Source organism: Aspergillus lentulus (assembly GCF_001445615.1).
Source record: "Aspergillus lentulus DNA, contig: Alt17, strain: IFM 54703, whole genome shotgun sequence".
Classification (NCBI taxonomy): domain Eukaryota; kingdom Fungi; phylum Ascomycota; class Eurotiomycetes; order Eurotiales; family Aspergillaceae; genus Aspergillus; species Aspergillus lentulus.
This window is the reverse complement of record NW_028322112.1, coordinates 584,448-603,605: the sequence shown is the minus strand read 5'-3', so window position 1 is coordinate 603,605 and position 19,158 is coordinate 584,448. Positions and strand designations below refer to the sequence as shown.

General features: G+C 49.0%; 7 protein-coding genes across 7 annotated transcripts; 3 read left to right on the top strand and 4 right to left on the bottom strand.

Annotated features, from left to right (window-relative positions):
* Positions 1–557: 557 nt before the first annotated feature.
* Positions 558–1,699, bottom strand: ALT_9242 (uncharacterized protein; the record flags this gene model as incomplete). The annotated part of the gene is made up of 2 exons (XM_033559842.2): positions 558–1,384; positions 1,480–1,699. 2 exons carry the CDS (start codon positions 1,697–1,699, stop codon positions 558–560), a joined length of 1,047 nt encoding a protein of 348 aa, XP_033415733.1.
* Positions 1,700–2,731: 1,032 nt separating this feature from the next.
* Positions 2,732–3,466, bottom strand: ALT_9241 (GPI anchored serine-threonine rich family protein; the record flags this gene model as incomplete). The annotated part of the gene is made up of 2 exons (XM_033559841.1): positions 2,732–3,253; positions 3,323–3,466. The coding sequence occupies 2 exons, from the start codon at positions 3,464–3,466 to the stop codon at positions 2,732–2,734; spliced, it is 666 nt and encodes a 221-aa protein (XP_033415732.1).
* A 1,963-nt stretch (positions 3,467–5,429) lies between these two features.
* ALT_9240 (uncharacterized protein) lies at positions 5,430–6,389 on the top strand (the record flags this gene model as incomplete). The annotated part of the gene is made up of 1 exon (XM_033559840.2): positions 5,430–6,389. One exon carries the CDS (start codon positions 5,430–5,432, stop codon positions 6,387–6,389), a length of 960 nt encoding a protein of 319 aa, XP_033415731.2.
* Positions 6,390–6,660: 271 nt separating this feature from the next.
* On the bottom strand, positions 6,661–8,429 carry noc4 (ribosome biosynthesis protein NOC4; the record flags this gene model as incomplete). Its single annotated transcript, XM_033559839.2, has 3 exons — positions 6,661–7,696; positions 7,756–7,967; positions 8,022–8,429. The coding sequence occupies 3 exons, from the start codon at positions 8,427–8,429 to the stop codon at positions 6,661–6,663; spliced, it is 1,656 nt and encodes a 551-aa protein (XP_033415730.2).
* A 235-nt stretch (positions 8,430–8,664) lies between these two features.
* Positions 8,665–9,575, top strand: atp4 (F1F0 ATP synthase subunit 4; the record flags this gene model as incomplete). Its single annotated transcript, XM_033559838.2, has 4 exons — positions 8,665–8,695; positions 8,761–9,206; positions 9,269–9,491; positions 9,550–9,575. The coding sequence occupies 4 exons, from the start codon at positions 8,665–8,667 to the stop codon at positions 9,573–9,575; spliced, it is 726 nt and encodes a 241-aa protein (XP_033415729.1).
* Positions 9,576–10,459: 884 nt separating this feature from the next.
* ALT_9237 (tetratricopeptide repeat protein) lies at positions 10,460–12,310 on the top strand (the record flags this gene model as incomplete). The annotated part of the gene is made up of 5 exons (XM_089600571.1): positions 10,460–11,062; positions 11,126–11,165; positions 11,222–11,315; positions 11,446–11,752; positions 12,170–12,310. The coding sequence occupies 5 exons, from the start codon at positions 10,460–10,462 to the stop codon at positions 12,308–12,310; spliced, it is 1,185 nt and encodes a 394-aa protein (XP_089455068.1).
* Positions 12,311–14,150: 1,840 nt separating this feature from the next.
* ALT_9236 (putative bZIP transcription factor) lies at positions 14,151–16,170 on the bottom strand (the record flags this gene model as incomplete). Its single annotated transcript, XM_033559836.2, has 2 exons — positions 14,151–15,279; positions 15,365–16,170. The coding sequence occupies 2 exons, from the start codon at positions 16,168–16,170 to the stop codon at positions 14,151–14,153; spliced, it is 1,935 nt and encodes a 644-aa protein (XP_033415727.2).
* Between the last annotated feature and the right edge of the window lie 2,988 nt (positions 16,171–19,158).

Sequence of the window (19,158 nt, the reverse complement as noted above, 5' to 3'; positions counted from 1 at the left end):
TTCCCTGTGAATGTAGTGGATTATATGTAGGTTCCTCCTTGGGCTCGATCCAGAAAAAGAGTAGAAGTCTCCCTTGAACCGCATTCTTCAAGGACATTTGGCCGACTATTCTATGCATTATTCTGGTATCCGTATTTAATATGGTCTATTTGCAAACAAAACGGAACTCTAATCAAAGACCGTCAAGCAGAGGAAAAAGCGTATGTCCTAGGGTATCAAGCGCTCCTAAACTCCGGGAAGTATTAAGCAACTGAGACACCAAGTCAGATGAGTAGGCCAAGAGCTCACTGCGAGCAGTATAAAGCACAATTCCAACATACCGTCGTAAGTCGACGAGTGACATTGCGGTTGAATGAGTCTGCTATGGACGTGAATCGTAGACTGGGGTATGGGTGGAGAATGGCACAGCACGGAATGATTTAGAGCATCGATCTTACTTTGCTGAGTCCATAATCGACGAAGACGTTTGCCGGCGGACTGCATCACTCGAAGGCGAATCTGTTGCTTGTTTGGTGCCACTTCTGCAGGATTGATTATAGGTCAAATGGATCGCAAGTTCATTGGGCGTCTTTAATCTCGTTTTTGACTTGGATAGCCCATTTCATTTTTTCTTCAGTCTCCTTGAGAGAGGCGAGAGCACTATCAATGTTGGCTGCGCCCTGATAGTTCCTCTCGATCAAGGCCCGCACTTCCTCATCGTGAGCCTTTTTGTATGCTTCGTAGTCCTCGAAGAGCTGATCGAATCTCTCTCTACCTAGTTCGATTTCACGATTTTTCTGCGCCATGACCGCGTCCAGGCGTTCTAGCTGTACGTCTCTTTTTTCATGTTTTGCTTTCAAGGCGAGGAAATCATCCCGTATCGCTTTAAGTTTCCTTTGCTGATCTGCGCGTTCACGTTGTCCGGCTTTCGCAAGCACGTCGTACTGTGTCCGAGAGTGATTGGCAATCTCCTGTAGCTCCGCGCATTTTCGATTGAATTCGTCCCGAGCCTCGTTCATCAATTGCTGGAACTTATCGGTCTCTCCCTCTGCTCGACGTCGTCTTTCTTTCTCGCTCTGTACTTCGGCCCGTAACTCCTCAATTTTCTTGTCCTTGCGCCGGATCGATTGTAGATTCGTTTCGTTGGCCTGCTCAAGATTTCGAAGGCGCTCGGTCATGTTCTGTACCTGCATCTTAAAAGCATCGTTCATCCGCTGGGTTTCTTCCGCCCGTGAGCGATATACACTGCATTCGCGCGTCAAACGTGCGATTTCTTCTTGAAGATTATGTATGACACGGCCAGATTTGCCTGTGGTCGCATGGCCAACGGCCGATGACCATTCGGCGGTAGCAGCATCGCCGTTCGGAGGATTGGAAGTAGTACGTGGGGACGCGGATGTGGAATCTAACAAGATGCGCAAAGACAAATCAGCATTCAGAATTCGAAGCGAGCAGCTAGTTTCAGGTATTGCCACGTTGATATAAGATGGAAGGGCCTACCCGGAGAAGTTTCTACGGCTATAGTTGCCTTTTGGCTTTCAGGGGAGTTGACATCGAATAAACCATTGTACTGATGCATATTCAACTGGGTTTCCACATGAGGTAGGCTGACACGGGGGGGTCTCGGAGAATCTAACGTAGGTGACGCAAGCGTCTCCGGGTCAGCATTGTCACTTTCTGCCCTGGCAGCATTCTTCTTTGATCGCACCAGCCTGGCCATTATAGGGGACGGGGCAAATTGGAATGCAGGCTGAGTGTTAATAAGGAATGGCAAGCTCGAAGCAGTAGCGATCGGACCACAGCAATACCAGCAGGGAAACAGACGGGCGATGTCAATGGCAATTGCCTGCAACGCCGGAGCTATCCCCAATGCTCAAGGAAGGTGCGAAGCGAAGGTGCAAGTCGGGGATCTCGAAGCTCCGGAATGCATGGGAATTGAGGATGGAGACGACGGGAATAAAGACAAAGAGACATACCCTTGTGAAGATCAAGGATGGGATGCAAAGAGCTCCAGCTGAACTATTGACACGATGAGTTCTATGCTTTGTCATCGCCGAGACACATAACAAAGCTGCAGTGCGACAGATAGAGATTGGGCTGGAATAGTTCAAAACTAGCAGCTGAAGGTGGATAACTTACTGTCACAAACTGCGCACAGTAGAGTAATCAAAGAGCGAGATTGAATACAGCTTAACGAGTGTAAATGAAGGGTATACAGTTTCCAAAGAGATATATAACTGAAGACACTACTGTCAAGAAACAGCAGTAGCGACCATTATCATCAAGAATTGATGAGTGATGAGGTTTTATAATTATCCGGTCAGGTACGCATGAGCAGTGGGAACATCCATGGAGGAGAGCCAGCCGCTAACAGCGGACACTAACAGCTTTCTGTCCAACAGCCCACATCGATTGTGAAACATGTACTTGACGTCCATTTGTGCTCATGATCAAATTATTCATTTATCCCTAACTCCATTTCTTCAGTAAAGCAGTGATGGATATACTGCGGATGAGGCTTGCAGGGTCGAGCAAACAGGTCGATGCTTGAGCTGCCCTGAAAGGTACAGCAGAGTTCAACAACAATCATGGCCCGATCTCTTGAGACAACCCGACTGTCACAGGACTTTTTGAATACAATGGGGACTATGTACAACGAACTAAAGCAGAAGTACTCCGAAGCCAATGTGTTCAAGCATTGGCAAATGATCTCAGGATGCCTGGCCCCGAATTTGGTCACCTAAATCCCATCCTATTCGGCGACATAGAACAAGACGCCTGCTGTGGCCAGGATCCAGCCAAGGTACACGTTTTCCATAGAAGCACCGCTGGTTTCTAACTTAGCCGCCATTGCGCTTTTGCCGTGAGTGAAGTTTGAGTCAGATCCCTTGGACATATCTTCAACATTGGTGAATTGGGCATTGTTACCCTTGGCGACCTCCGTTTCCCACTCGTCGTCAGGTGAGGTGTCGGTGCTGTGATGGGGTGAGGCGTCATCCTGAGGGGCGGGTGTGGAGATGTTCTGCGGCTTAACGTCTTCTGTGGGCTTTGGGGGCTTCGGAGGACTTGGTGGCTTGCTGGCAGGGTTCCCAAGTGTCATCAGTCCTGAATAGTTCTCCTCGGCGCCTTGCTGGATTTGCAGGGCATAGTCTGAACCATCGGGCAAGGAATCGTCGGGAACAAAAGTGAAGGATCCGCCTTTCGCATTGGTAGTCAGGACTTGGACGTGGTCGAGGTTGGTTGCATCGCCTTTACGCAGATAAATGGTGACAGGCTGAGCACAGCTATGGTGAGTAAGGGATGATCATCTGACGGAAAGAGAAGGGCATTCGCGTTTACGCACAACGTCAGGAGCTCCCAACCAAGTCACCGTAGCTGGCTGACCATGGTCGATGTGGGTTGGCCATGTTGTAAAGGCCAACATCTGAGCGGCGCCCAGCTGAGCCAGGCAGACCCATGTTGCCAGAAAGGTCCTTGACCAAAACATCGTGATTTGGAACGCTATCAGAATTAGACGCCAGTAGTTGATCGCTCGGGCAGGAGAGGCACCAACATCAAAGCAAGAGCAAGAGCACAGCTAAACAGTTGAATGGAGTCTGATGCACATAAAGATGCCGATGTACCTGAAATGCTGATCTTTGGAGATGGGCCGGGTATTCAGAGCAGCAGCGTGGCGGGTTGTAGATGGTATAAGGGCGCCACCTGAAAGACGAGCGGCAGGCACGATTGACGTTCGAGTCGTCAAAGCCAGACTTCAAATCCAATGATTCCTTCTTTATACCGGCGGTGAGATCTCACTGATGAACGAGGTAGCAAGGACGTGGCGACTATGGATCCCGCGGAAAGAACGATTGAAGGATCGAACTTCGAAGTGATGACCATGCGACCATTGCGAGCTGCTGAATCCCTTCATTTATGGAAAAACAACAAAAGGTATTTGTCACTCGCGTCCTACATTCTGAACGCATTCCAATCAACAAAATGGCGTGTATCACTTAGGTCGTGCTCTAAGGAATGTGCTTCGACAGCGCAAACTCAACTAAACTTGCGGAATGGGATTTGAATGTGCATTTACTCGTGACAGTGATCAACAAGCTGAGCCCTTGGGCAAGGCTTGAAGGGTCTGGCCGACTGTAAGGTGCCTTAAGGCAGTCTCCGTACGCCGCTGAGATGATCGGTGTTTGCCCCAGGCGTTCCTAGACGACTATCTCAACTCTCTTTCATCTTTCAGAGTTGGATGTCTTAAGAAGCCATGAGACATACTTGGAAAGACAATCTTGCCTGCGGCATGTGCATTAGCAACGAAGAAGGATCTCCATCAACCGATATGCCTAGCTTGATTATCTCTCACAGTCTCAAGCTACATGGTAAAAGAGCAGCGTAAAACCGCTCCCCTCTGATATGCAACTTGGAAAAAGCACCCAACTACCAGCTTTCCGCTCCTGCGATCATTTGTGCACTCTAATGATGAGTAAACAATATCTTGGGTAACTAGGTAACTGTTCGACCCTCTTGTTGGTTGACATTCTCGAGTCAGGTGTGTTTTCCTGCAAGGGGTCGGTGAGCCTGCATTGGAGGCTGAGAGGCCAGAGCTCAGGGGAGATCAACCTAATCGCAAGTAATAGCCATGCCACTAACGAAGCTTGAATCTATCTACCAGTCACTGCTTGATCTACCTGATCCGATCGTGATCATCCTTGCGAAAGATGAAATGATGCAATTTGTACTTCTACCACGCCCTGTTCTCCTTCTACCATCTAATCTCAAGTGCCAAGGCAAAGTCAATTGCCAGTGATGTACTCTTCTCGACGGAGCTCATTCGTGTTCTCAGAACCCCTAGTTTTGTTTCTTAGACTATGATCGATTCATATGCCGTGTGGAGGCACTTAGGTACTATGACAATGGTGACGGTGCATGCACGATGGTTACCGAAACCGGAAACAATATCAATGTTGGATAAAACTAGCCCGTAGTATCGAAAATAATACAACCCGACAGGAGGGACCCGCCTGACTGGATAGGTAAAGATGTAAGCTCTATTGCTTACTGTAATGCAAGAAGGCCCCGGATGCATCGGTCTGTCCTCCATCCCATTTACAATTGCTTAAACGCCACCTGCATCAGGGGAAACCCTTCCATGTTCCTTCCACACTTGAGTTCCATACTCCATCCCAGGTAGTCAGGATGTCACAGGTAGCTTAGATGTCCGTTCCTCAGGATGGAACTTTGCTTCATCAACTACACTCGTTCGCCCATATACGCTCGTTCAGTCACTTTTTCCGATATCATACTTTTTATCTTTTTCACTGGCATAGTTGGTTACAGTCATTCGTTTAGAGACACACTCGTTAAAAGGTTCTTCGTATTCCCCCTCGTTCATCATCTTTAGCACCGGGTCTCCTTTTAGCTTCCAAGCATTTTTGGGGCATGACACAGCTTCCGGCACTGGAATGTCGCAAACTGATCAGCGAAGTGATCTAATCGTCAGCCTCGGGCATAGTGATCGACATCAGCAGACTTGCCAAGAATCCGAGCCGGTGTCATTTGCTGCAGCATCACAGAGTATCGAGGGGTCACAACGATTCTATCGCTCTTTGGACAGACAGGATGAAAGCCAGGAGGTCGGTCATGAGAGGCCCCAATCGGCCCACTCTGGACGTCTGGTCACATTGGAAGAGACGCGCGATGGGGCTTTGCATACGCTCGCTTTGTGTCGCAATGTCATCATAACCCTCGAATTGACACGCCTGCGCAAGTCCCGGACTGGATTTTCCTATTGGATGTCATTTTGGGCGCGGGTATATCAGAGACCGCTCGCTCGAAGTCTTTGTTCTCATGTCGCGAAAGCGTTGAATAAGGTCGATGCGCTGTTTCGCGCTGTCTCTCAAGAGCTTCAACAACTTACGTCGAGAATGGAACACGCGGTCGCCGTGGCTTCCTCGGAGAAGGAGATTCTGTATCTGCTCGAACGAATGGAGGAGGAAGTGAGTGTGCGCCAAAGACGGAGGCGTCAAAAAGCCCAAAGCATCACGGAGAAGATGCGCGCCAAAATAGAAGCAACACCGGTCAGAGTCACAGACACGCTTTTCAACGATCTAAAGCGTGGAGTGTTTGCCCTGGACGTCTTTTGTGACTATCATCCCGGAGACCCTGTTGCGGAGGCAAATGAGATGTTGTGCGGAAACAACCTCGAATACCCTCCACATCCATCGTTGGGAACGATTGGACCATACGACTATCGCCGAATGCAAGAGTCGCAACAATCTGCAACGCTCGACATCGACGCCTTCATGCCTTTGGCGACCCACCCCGGTAATTCGTACTATCGTTATGTCGAGAGATTGATAAATCAGGACGACAGCTTTTCAGGTTGGACAGCGACAGAAGGTTTTTCAACGGACAGTTGGTGAGATTGGCAGGGTTTTGTTCGAAGGAGATCACATTCTTGACTGATGATTTGGTATAGTTGAAGTATAACTTGGGATTTTGGTACGACCTCCTGCCGAGTCAAGGCAAGGAAGGAGTAATGACAATCATTAGATAGTATGGATTGCTTTTCGAAACAGCTTTTTAGCAAAGAAGTCTATAGACAATCAAACGGATTTGGTAACACCAAATGATATACGCTAGAGGAGAAAAATTACCTGCATAGCCATGCAGATTTCGCGATTTTTTGACCCGTCATGCAAAATTCCATAAGCCTCTCATGAAGTTACCAGGCGCATTGTCCTGGCCTCCATCTTCCTCGAGTAATCTGTCGGTGAATATTCGCTTGGGGATATGATATTCAACGACTGGGATTCTCTTGAACGGCTTGTCTTCCGTACCGAGTTCTGCCTGCAGCATTCCTTGGTAGGTATAGTCCAGGAAATCTTCAAGGTTGTAAGCCTGTTTTGTGAATTGTTCCGAGATAATCCGGGCAATCGCAGCGACATTGGGGTGGTAATGCGACTGGAGTGTCTCGATCTCCCATAGACTGCTTTCAATCGCTTTTGTGCGGGTTGGGTCTCCCTCGTTCACGTCGAACGGGTCATCCATGCCCTCGGCTTCGAGCGTGGCCTTTGTTTGCTCGTCGCGGACGACGCGATGGAGCATGAAGGTGCACGTCGGGTGATTCTTGAGTAGATTGTAGATGAAGGGGACGATTACCACGATAGCGGTGGGGGGTGCATTAAGCGCGAGACGAGAAAGACGCTTGATAAAGCTGGCGATAAGCGCAGCGGGAAGGTGGGTGGAGGAGAGGAAGGTGTTCATCAGTCGGAAGAACCGAGAGCGGTGTTTCGAGTGCAGGAGATCGGCGTCGAGGAGGGAATATAGTTTGTGGTAGAATTGGGGATAGTCCAGGTTCTTCTCCTGGATCAAGTAGAAGAGACCAGAGAGGGCGAGGAGGGATGTCGCGCCGCCGACATTGTATGAATCGGTCAGGAAGTCCATGAGCAGTTCAGGGCGGTTGAACCAAGGCTCTATCGTGTAGACCATGTTGCGCAGCAGCGTTTTGCGTTGAGTGTGGGAGAGGTCGTTCTGAAGTATAGCCAGCCAGGCATTCTGTGCCTGTTTCTTGTGCGAGTTCACTGAGAGGAGCTTCTTGTTCTGCTTGCTCGTTTTGGCGTGGAAGTTTTCAAACTTGTGTTCAGGACCAGGGACATTGTCGCATTCCGATAGCATTGAGATGAGGACGTCGAGAATTTCGGAGCTTCTTTTTGTCTCTGCATAGTCACTAGTATCCAAAGTCAGTATACAACAAGGTTTCTCGGAAAAGAGGAAGCGGAGACGTACGAGACTTGCACGAAGGTGTAGTATCTCACATCCTCGTATGCCTTCGCGAATTGATCTAAAAATTCCGACCTCAACGCCTGCCCGTTCTTTGCTTCGACGACAGCCTCGAATACATTCTTGAAGAGGCCAGAAAGCCAGACCTGGGTATCATCGCCCGGTAGATGTGTCGCACGTTCGTTGATAATGCGCATGCATAGAGTCAAGGCAGTAACCTGCCACGCTATCAGAAAATGCCAACTGAGTGTAGGGAAGCCTTCATGACAAACCTGAGAGGAAGGATCTGCTTCACGAAGTATCGATACCAGTGCCTTTTGGTATTCCCGACAACGTTCCTTCAGCCAAGCAACGATGATCTTCTCGTTCTCTGCTGCGCGACTCGTCTCGGTCAGATTCCCCAGGGCCATCAATCTGCTAAAGACTCGACAGAGTGACACCGCCACGGCCAAATTAGGCCTTCCCTCATTCCCATCCGCATTGAGAATCGAAATCAGTGTCACAATGTTGTTATAGTACTTTCGCGATTCAGAGATCTGGTCTTCCAGCTCTTGGATCTTGGCCATCTCTCCATCGCTATGAGTCTCAGCGACTGCACGGCGCTTGGACGAAGGAACTCCGCCTTCTTTGACGTTCTTTCGCTTCTTGGAGCCTGTAGCTCCGTCCGTAGGCAGCGGCATTTTGTTCGCAGAAATTTGAATATTAGTATTTGAGCTCGAATCGTGCTTCTGCAATCAAGGCTCTTCTTCCTGGTGCCATTAATTTTTTGATAATTCCTCGGCTACCAGTTTTTCCGTCAGCCGCACCAAACCAAATATGGTTAGCGTCTGCCGCACCGTCCAAAGCCCCATTCCGACCTCATTCTCGTCAGTTCCGTTCATCCATCACATCTTTCAAGGACTTCACATCGTCACAATGGCTTCGCGTCTGGCTAAGAGCGCCATTGGTATGCCGCACACGATTTTTTGCAAGGCCATGAATCACCTCATCACAGTCGCTAACCCCAGCTAGGTGCTACCCGGCTCCGGCCGACTCTTCCCGTGCGCAGTGTCGCTGCCAACCTGACTGCCTCTCGTTCGGCCTCCAACGTCCCTGCCGAAGACCCCAAGAAGAAGGCTCAGTCGATCATCGACTCTCTTCCCGGCAACTCCCTTGTATCTAAGACCGCTATCCTGTCCGCCGCCGCCGGTCTTTCCGTCGCCGCCATCAGCAACGAGCTCTATGTTATGAACGAGGAAACCGTTGCCGCCTTCTGCCTTCTGAGTGTCTTCACTGCCGTTGCCAAGTACGGTGGTCCTGTCTACAGTGAGTGGGCTCAGGGCCAGGTCCAGAAGCACAAGAACATCTTGAATGCTGCCCGTGCCGACCACACCAACGCTGTTAAGGCCCGCATGGACAACGTCAAGGAGCTGTCCAGCGTTGTCGATATCACCAAGCAGCTCTTCGCTGTTTCCCGGGTAAATTCGGTCCTATGATCCGATATCTAGCCAGAATGGTTTGCGCTGATACGTTGTTGAAGGAAACCGCCCAACTTGAGGCTCAGGCTTATGAGCTCGAGCAGCGCACCGCTCTGGCCGCCGAGGCCAAGTCCGTCCTTGACTCGTGGGTTCGCTACGAAAGCCAGGTCAAGCAGCGCCAGCAGCGTGAACTCGCCGAGTCCGTCATTGGCAAGATCCAGAAGGAGCTTGAGAACCCCAAGGTCCTCCAGCAGATCCTTCAGCAGAGCGTTGCTGATGTCGAGCGTAAGTCTCATTCGCCCCGAAACCTTCTGGTCCATCGCAAGCTTACCATATAAACCAGGCATCATGTCCGCCAAGGCCCAGTAAATGGACTCTACATGAATAGCCTCGTTATTAGCATCATGTATAAAATCATTTACCATTTTACTCTTGTGCTCGATTAGACATATCAATACCAGTTTTTGCCCTATCCACGCGCGGCCCCGCCTGTCTAAACGCGTTCCATTTCCGTCTGATCACTGATCAGTCGGTGCATCTGCTCAGATACTGTACCCCATAATGTGTAGTCATTCTACCCAAATCCCTAGGTCTCCGGGTAATTGCCCTGTGTCTCATACCTGTACCCAGTTGTACTATCTTCCAGTGGACTCGGCTGATCATCTGCAAACTGCAATATTCTGAAGTGTATGTCGCTTACAGTCATAATTATGCACTTCCTCTTGTAAGACACTTTTCAATTACTGGTAGATACGTCTCGTCCCTTGTTCGGCTTCAGCGTACCATCTTTAGAAGGCACTTATCATAAGGTCAAAACCTACCGAGAATCACTATTAAACAATACAAACAGTCCGTCATAAATTCGCACGGCAGGGGTTGGGAAACAATCCGGATGCAATGAATATAAAACATAATATAATATGCCCATGAAGTGGTTCAGGAGCCAAGACAACCGACACTACTAACCACGGAACGACTCAGGGACACCATTGGAATTATCCCAAGTGATCCGTGATGATATTTAAAAATACAAAGCACAACTAACACAGCCACATCCCCAGCCTCGTGCCACGTACAGAACACAAGGCTGGAATATAATTTACCTTGAGGATATATGAAGCTCGATAATTCCGATATACACTATTTCATACAAATCGCTCCTTTCTTCGTCCGACAGACACACAAACGACCCCTCGGTAAATTGCCGGGTATCCACCCCGCAAACCACCTCTCCGCGATAAGCCCGCCGCAAGATGCCGCTGCGCGATATCCTTCACAAGAAGGACAAGATCAACGACTCAGGGAGTCAGTATCCGCCGGATGTACCCTCAAATGCTGTTCCCGAGATTAAATTCATTCGATCCGATACAATTTCGCATGAGGTTACTGACCCATCGAGCACTGGCGGTGACGTCAGTGAGCACCGAGGCGACCATGGTCAATCGGATCTCCTAGAACCATCACGACCATCTTCCTCGACGCATCGAAGATCATTGAACATATTCAGCCGCTCGAGGTCCCCGTCTGATTCTTCAGAGCCAGCTTCGCCGAGTCGACCGCGAGGGGAACACCGGTTATCGCAATTGCTGCATCGCGATCGGGGCTCGCGGCGTGCTAGCTCGAGCTCAGTCAATGTCCCGTCGGATCTTCCGCAGATTTCGGACGATAAAGTCGACGAGCAAGAAAGGGAAGCACAATGGGAGAAGCGAGCGACGATTCTGGCGCAACAGAGCCCGCTTGCTGGATCGCCAGCAGCATCACTTCGCTCTTCGCCGAATAGGCTAGAGACAAATAGCGCCGGAGGAGCGCGGTCAAGAAGTTCCAGTCATAGTCGGATCAATGATCCAGAAGGCGATGTAAGTCTCTGTACTTGGTTGAAGCCATTTAGTGCACTAGCCAGTGTCTAATGGTGGGCTTAGGTCAATATTCAAGAGGCGATTCGTCTACACGAGGCTGGCGGTGAGTTCCTGTTCTCGCACATCGTTTGGATCCATGCTAATGATCGCATCATACAGAGCTTGAAAGGTCCACGGAAATGTTCCGCCAACTGGCAGATCCGGAAGGTGCGAACAACGCTTTGAGTCAAGTGCTCTATGGACTTGCGCTGAGGTACAGCTCGACTACCCTACCCCTCTTGTCCATATCTTTTTTGCAATGCCTCCCTTAGTATGGAGGGTTACAAAGATCTACCTTGTCTGCTTGCTTTAGAAGAGTGTCTAACTTTGGAGCGCTCTCCTAGACATGGTTGGGGCTGCCCTCAAGATCCCGACAAGGCCGTTACATATCTCTCAGCCGCAGCGGCGAATTCCGCATCAATTGAGTCTCAAGCACTCCAGGCAGGTATGAAAAAGGGAGGCGCTGCCAAAGGAGAGCTCGTACTGGCAATTTTCGAACTGGGAAATTGCTATCGGAATGGCTGGGGCGTCAAAAAAGACCCGGTAGCTGCCCGACAGTACTTTGAAACAGCGGCCAATCTAGGCGATACAGATGCGATGAACGAAGTCGCATGGTGCTATCTTGAAGGCTTTGGGGGGAAGAAGGACAAGGTACGCCATTACTGGACCTCCAACTGCCCGTACCGGCAGAGCCCCGTGATTTCAGCCCTGAAGCCTTGCTCATCTTGTTCTCCTCGGGCATTCATGCCTTTTTTTGGGGCTTGAAAATCATCACTCGGGCTCATGGACTTTTGATCTCTCGTTAAGGCTCTGCTGACTCACGACGATCGCTCAACGCTTAGTTCAAGGCGGCCAAATATTATCGACTGGCCGAAGAAAAAGGGAACAAAATAGTAGGAAATTCCTGGTACGTGTATTGCTTCTTGCCAATTATCTTCGAACCCCCTTTCTCGCATCAGGCACCTCTTACCTCCCTCCCATTTCCTGCTATTCTATTGAATCGCTTCCACCGAGTGTGACGGAGTCAATTGTTTTAGCCAAAAAGCCTGCGACTTCGCTACCACTCAGGGTCATGATGTCCGAGAGGTCGGGGATTTGGTTGGAGCGATAGGCTCTCGTGGTGTCTTTGGCAAGCTGCGCCATGCGAGCCGCCGTCACAGTCGCAGCCAACCACAACCTCGCCCACACCAACTCCAATCAACCATCTAGACCCCATCGATCATCAGGCCGACAGCTGACACTCACATGCTTCTCATGACAGGATCTGGAAGGAGAAATACAACCCCAAATGAACGAGACCCGCACAGTACAGCGAGGACGTACTTCGCACGTACAATCCCGACGCCCGCCGAATGATACCCCCCGCCCCTTTGCAGGCTGTGGCCAGCAGAAATCCTCAGATGCCTCTCATCTACTCTTCGGCGTCTCTCGCCTGTTGTCCTTGGAAATATTTACGTCAGTGTCACCTTGGTATCCATGTATAGGGCTGCCAGATGAGACGCATAACCCGCGTACTTGCATTTATTATTGTATATCTGGTAATACGAACAAAACATGATCTATGATCCTTCAGTGGATGATGCATAGATGGCCCAATGCAGCCTCATCTTTGCACTGCAGCCCGATCGCTGCACATGTACTTTGTTTTCACGACCGTACTTCTTCCATAGTATTCACATCAGCTGTGCCCTGGTGGCTTTCATTAGAAGCCACGGAATTGGTCCTTCTGGATGCTATGCCTATGGGTAAGAAGGTTGATGTCAGGTCTTTCATATTGTACTTTTTTAATATGGTAGCCTGTTACATTCGCTATTTTTAATTTTAGTCGAGGATGAGCAGTAGCCGAGCATTGGCTGCTGCTGCTGCCCATGTCTCGAGCCGACAATTTGAAGTATAAAACTGTTATACCCTTGTCACCGAGGGACTAGATGTCTACGTTGAGGATAGCATAAGTAAACCATTCATATCATCAAGTCGTTTCATGACAGAGATTCGAGGGCGTCTGCCCGTAACATTAATATATACAGTAACATGACATCGTATAATTTTCATGTCCAACAAAGTAAATTCGTCAGAAAAGAGTGGCCAGGCACGAATGACAAGCCCAAGAAAAGAAAGTGCATCAACGTCAGTCATGCAATCTTCCATGTACAATATCAGGACCAGGTGGAATGACCGGGTCATCAGAGTATATGAAAGAAGAAAATCAGGCCACTTCTAGTTGGAAAGGTGCCTGCAGCAGAAAGGCAGAGAAAACGCTCAAATGACCACCTGCAATGGCAGCCCGGCTGTCCAGATGAAAACCAGGTAAACAGAAACATCAAGATGATAATAAAGAGTCATATACATCGTATCATAATAGTCGTAACAGGATGGCCGCCGTCGCTCAGTCACGTCCACAATCAAATGCAATAGAATCCCAAGCAAGATGAAAAACATAGAAACGCAAGCCCGAATACAAAATGAGAATGGAAAGTTCCTGTCGATCGCTCGACAAACACACTCTGTCCTGTTGTGCCTGTGTCTGTTTTCAAAACCGCGAGGCCCACCCAAAATTAACATGCCAAACCCAAGGAAAAAGAGACAGAGAAAAAACAGGAAAGTACAGATGCAAGTGTCTTGAATGCGCGTAGAAAGCCATTCCCAGGCCCGATGCACGACAAAGGAGAACCAAATGTACGCCGACGCAACCGAAAAGAAAACATCGCTAATTCGTCAGGCCAAGCCGAAAAATGGCTGGTTTGTAGAGTAGATCGAGTAGAAAGAAGATTTGATGGTGCTGTCTATGCATGCATACGGCTAAGTCTGGCTAAATCTGGCCAAAGGAGAGTCGCGTAGCTCGACAGCATAAGGTGCTAGAAGATGTTTGGCTGAAAAAGGAAAATCGTGGATGAAGGCGAGAAAGAAGCCGCAGAACGAAACGTTTGTGTAAATTGCTTTGGTGAAGGGTAGGCAAGTTGGTTAAGGTGACTCTGGCTGGAAATGCCGCTGGAAAACGAGACGAGATGACTAAAGTACGCTGTGACGAACAATCTGTCGGTTGTACTATTCACGTCTGGCTGAAGCCGGACTGCTCCTCTTTGATAGGGGAAGCGCCATATTCCTGAACCATGCGTTGAAAATCGCGAATCACCTTCTCGGGAACGCGATCCCACATCAAAGATCTGGTGTACACGTCGGATGTAGCCTTGTTCGGCAGTTTATTTAGAGCGGCATTGTTCCGCATCGCGGCCAAAGCCTGCTGCAGATTAGAAGGCTGAGACTTGTAGTCGACATGAGACTCGTCAAATGTGGTCAAGGCATTGTATTGTTCAGCATTGAGGGAGAAGACCTGTTGTCGCTCCTGCTCCTTGGTAGGCATCGCGAGGTTGTTGTGAAGCTCGTCGAGGTTGGAGTGAGCAGTACCCGTAGTCATATGAGCCATCTCCGCTCCGCTGATGGTCGTTGGCATTGGAGCAGCGGAGGCGGAAGAGGCCACCGCTTGCTGAGTGTTCGTCTGTGCGAGCTCTGGTGGAGAGGCGGCGAGAACAGCCTTCAGGACGTTGGCAGACTCTGCGCGGTACTCCTCCGACAATTGCGGAATAGAACGTGAGGAGAGCGACGGGCCGTTCGAGGCCAGGAACGCGCCAAAGAGCAGACACATGTAGAAGGCATTCCAGCTGAAAGGGTAGTCACTGGCTGTGTTTGTACTCTTTTCGGTGACCCTATCGTTCGTAGACATCACCATTGCTGATGACTGCATCGTGGTGGTGGCAGGAGTCGACTCCGCCTCGAGAGGAAGACCGTTGGACATGGTAAAGTCTTCCCAAGGCGCATTGTCCATGGTCAAATTCTCAAAGTCAGAGAAGTCAGTGTTGAGATTAGTGGTAGCCGATGATCTCATCTGTCTCTCAAGCTTCTCCACTGTCTCTTTGAGAATATTGTTCTTCTTTCGAAGTTCAGCCGTCTCCAGAGTGTGCACGCGAAGCATCTCATCCTTATCCATGTGCAAGCCTTCGATGTACTGGTTGATCTGCTGCTGGGCAGCCATCCACTCGCTCTTTTCACGGAGAAGCTCAGCCTCACGCAACTTCATGTTCTGCAACGCTTCTTCGAGTTCACTGATAACCTGAGTGAAATGTTTCTTTTCCTCCTCAAGCTTTTCAGTGTGGAGCTTTTTCCGTTGACGCGAATCCAATCTAGAATACCGTGCGGTGTTAGCAGAACCACACAAAACGAAACAGGGATGGGGATATGTCCAATGAGACAATTGGGAGTACTTACGCAGCTTGACGGTTTCGGAGCAGACGCTTCTGCTGCTTCAGTTCCTTGATCTCTTCCTCGTTCGTCGATTGATTGATCAGCTGGTCGATATTGCTCAATGTCCGTTCAGCAGGGATCTCGAAGCGGGCGTTCTTCTTCCGAATGCCATCCCGCCGAACACTCAACGGCGAGCTGTTGCGATAGGTCGGGCTCTTTGTGGGGCGCGAAATTGCATCGGGCATATCCGTCGATGCAGGCATCCAGCCCTGACTGGACTGTGGGGACATAGCAATAGCGCCGGGAGGCGCAAAGCCCATGCCTGGTCGGTACGACATGGACGCAATGTTGATGGCACTCACTGGCCCCACGGCGCCACCGGAGAAGGGGGCAGAGGAATTGTTCTCCAGGTCCGGGTGGAAGTGCTCGTACATGGCAGTCGGAGTACATGAGCCGGAATCCCTGGACAAGGACCAGGATGTCTGCTGACCATAGGCGGAGGCAGGGTGAGCACCATCGACCCGCATGAAAGGATTGGGGTTGGCATCATAAAGACCATGGCCAACTTGAGAATTGTGGCGCGACTGGGCGCTGGAGACTGGTTGCGAAAAGTCTGACCAGACTGAATCCCGATGCGAATACGCATCTGGCGCATGATCATATGAAGAACGTCGGTGGTCGGGAACGGTAGACAGTTCGGGGGAAGTAGAGTCCAGGATCTTGTCATCTAATACACTCATCTCGTCCTCTTCTGGATATGAGGGTTTTGTCCCCATAGTTGATGTGGACTGGTGGTAAAAGTCGAAAGGTGGTTGAGAATATCTCGCCATGACTGCAGATAACTGTGCGTATGCTCAAATTCTGCAAAGAAAGTATATGCAAAAGGTCGTCAGAGCAGTGATAGCAGTTCGTAGATTTGAGGGCAATCAAGAGGCGGTGTGTAAACTGGATGTACGGAAAATAAAACAAGTCGAGGTGCGGGGCTTTGGTGGTAGATGAGAGGACGAAGAGAAGAGACGAAGGGTCGACAAGAGGATCCAAGTGTAACCGATGACGACAGTGAGAAGAAGGGTAAAGTTGTTGAAGGTAAGGAGGATAGTCGAAGAGAAGTCGTGATGATCTGAAAAGATGTATGAGTGGATAGGAAAGGAAGTAAAGGATAATCGTTCAGAGATAAAGAAGGAGAAGGAGAAGATAAAGATGAGGAAGAAGAAGAATGATGAGGATAAGAGGACTCTTGTGATCACAAGAAGAACCTCTTTCGAGAGCAGACTTTGAGGCTAATTGATGTTGTATGATGGGACAAGGGCAAGTGACGAGGGAGGGGAGAAGTCCATATATCTTTCCCTGGTTGTTGAGCTGATACGATGAGTAACCCTGTGATGGCCGATGGTGATGGTAGATTGGGATCAGAGTATCATGAATAAACCAAACCCAGATAATTACTAGAATAGTATAGTATCATGAAAAAAGAAATATATATATCAGACATAAACAAAGGCAAGTAAAAACAGTCGTTAAACTAATAGTTGAATAATAATATGAGTTACGGGGCATCGACCACTGCTGAATAGATCCCACTCCTACCTAACTACGGAGTTCAGTACTACTTGCACCAGATTCAAACCAAAGACTCCTACGGAATGATCCTAATCCATAGGAACCAAGCACCAGAGAAATCCGGCGGTCAGCGGGAAAAAGTCTAAGACAAGCACAACGAATTCTGACCGTTCCCGAGTTTAACGAGCTTCGGCCATTGGATGCTTCGTGCGCGTTTGGGCAGACGTGCAGATGGCAGGGGGAAAATCCGGCATCGGTATGAGATGAATAATCAGATCCTTGGGACTATTCCAGCTTGAGAAAGAGGACTCCCAATTTGTTCTAGTTTCTGAGAATGTGCTTTTGCTTTTTTTTTGCTCACTACTGTTTATCAGATATCATACAAGATGGGTAACGATACTTATTCTTCTCCTTGAGGGTGGCCTATGGATCGTCGTTCAGTTAGAGGACTGTACTGTACTTTAGATTAACACTACGGTACCTAGGTAGATACCTTAGTACCTTACTATGAGGACCATGGTTGAGTGGAAAATGGTAGGTATCAATACTGATGATCACCCCACCAAATGACCAAGCAGTACTCCGTAAGGTAATGTATCTCTACAATTTGACAGACAGCCTACGTACTTTACTGCAGTAACAAATATAAGGCATGATGAGACTTGTCTTGGAATGTTGTCTAGATCCCAGAAGCCATAAACTCTTGACATGTACCCGGTCCCATGTATACTCTTGAGTGTATCTCATCTGAAGTAGTCACTAACTACATGAATCTGCTTACCACGGAGTGGGGTCAATGCTTTTTAGTTCTTGCTTATCGATAGCCTATCAACATTACATTATCGCGTCTAGCGAAAACAGCTGATGATCTCCACCCCCACTCTCATCTCCGTCACTCAAACAATTCAGGGACTGTCTGCTATGGTGACCTTTTCATAGGTTCCATCATAACAACCAAAATGGTCGTTCTTTGGACACAAGTTAGAGGAGAAAACTCATTGGTACGTCGCGAGTCACCAAACGGATGCAGAGAATATTGCCGTCTTGGGCCCATCGGCCCTGGCCCTGAATCTTGGATGATGCCCAAAGACAGTTGATTGTCTGTGCGCTCACCGTTTACTAACCTGCGATTGTTTGGATTGTCCACCGCTACCATGATCGGCTACTCTGGAAGCATCAAAGTATGTGGATACCTGGTAGTTACCTATCGTACTCCGAGACGATGAATCACGATCAATCCGGTCCAGTAATTATACATTACCGTACCGTTCTAGACTCGGATCTATGCCAAGGTAGGAAAGGAATCCTGGGACGAGGCACTGATCAGATGAACAAAATGTCATACCAGACAGTATCATGATTTCCTCATTTCAGAAAGGCAGGGCCAATCGTTCAACAAGCAGTGTGACGTTCTCCCGGACCTTGAGGAAGTGAATATTATTGATACAGCCTTGTTTACAGCTCCCTCGGTTCCTGTTTCCCAAGGATTTGGGTAACCTGTCAGCTCCGTGTCAAAAGTACACTTTGAGCTATTCCTCGATTGACCCTCTTTCAGCTGTCTAATCCGTTGAGCCCATTGCTCGCTTCACCAACTTCACTTCGGGAATCAATTCGGGGTTGAGTTATTATTGAAATGGTGCTATTTACACGCCTTACACTCATGAAGGCCATACTTGATACCATGGTAGTTACACAGACGGTGACCTTCCCAATTCTGGAACAGTAAGTAGGGCCGGCCCGCAGGTAGGTTCCATTGATCCCAATTTCATTCCACGATCCACCCAAAGGCTCTTTTGTTCCTTTCTGGTTAGTCAAAGATGATGGACCTTGTCTGTCTGTGTGTCACTGCAACCTGCCCGTGCTTCTTCCACTGAAAGATGGCCACCCGTGGAAGCAGAGCGGATGCAGGAATGCACAGACAGATCGGATTCGATCCTTTCTCTATTGGCGCACAGACTTTGTCATTGCTATTACCTACCTATGATCATGCTCAATCCCAGGCACTGCTCTTGTGCATCTTGCATAAGCAAGCTCATAATATGTGATTCTGTATGATTACTTTTCTTACCTCGTATCTTATTAGTCTGCCTGGCCGCCGAAGGCCTACACGAACGGCCCTTCAGAGTTTACTTACCTCGTAGCAGCTGACTCGTTTCCTGAGTCTGTCCACGTCCACATTATCACGAATGAGGATTAGTTTAAAAAAAATGGGCCAGACTGACGATTGAACATACTTTGTCCGGCTGAAATCTAACGTG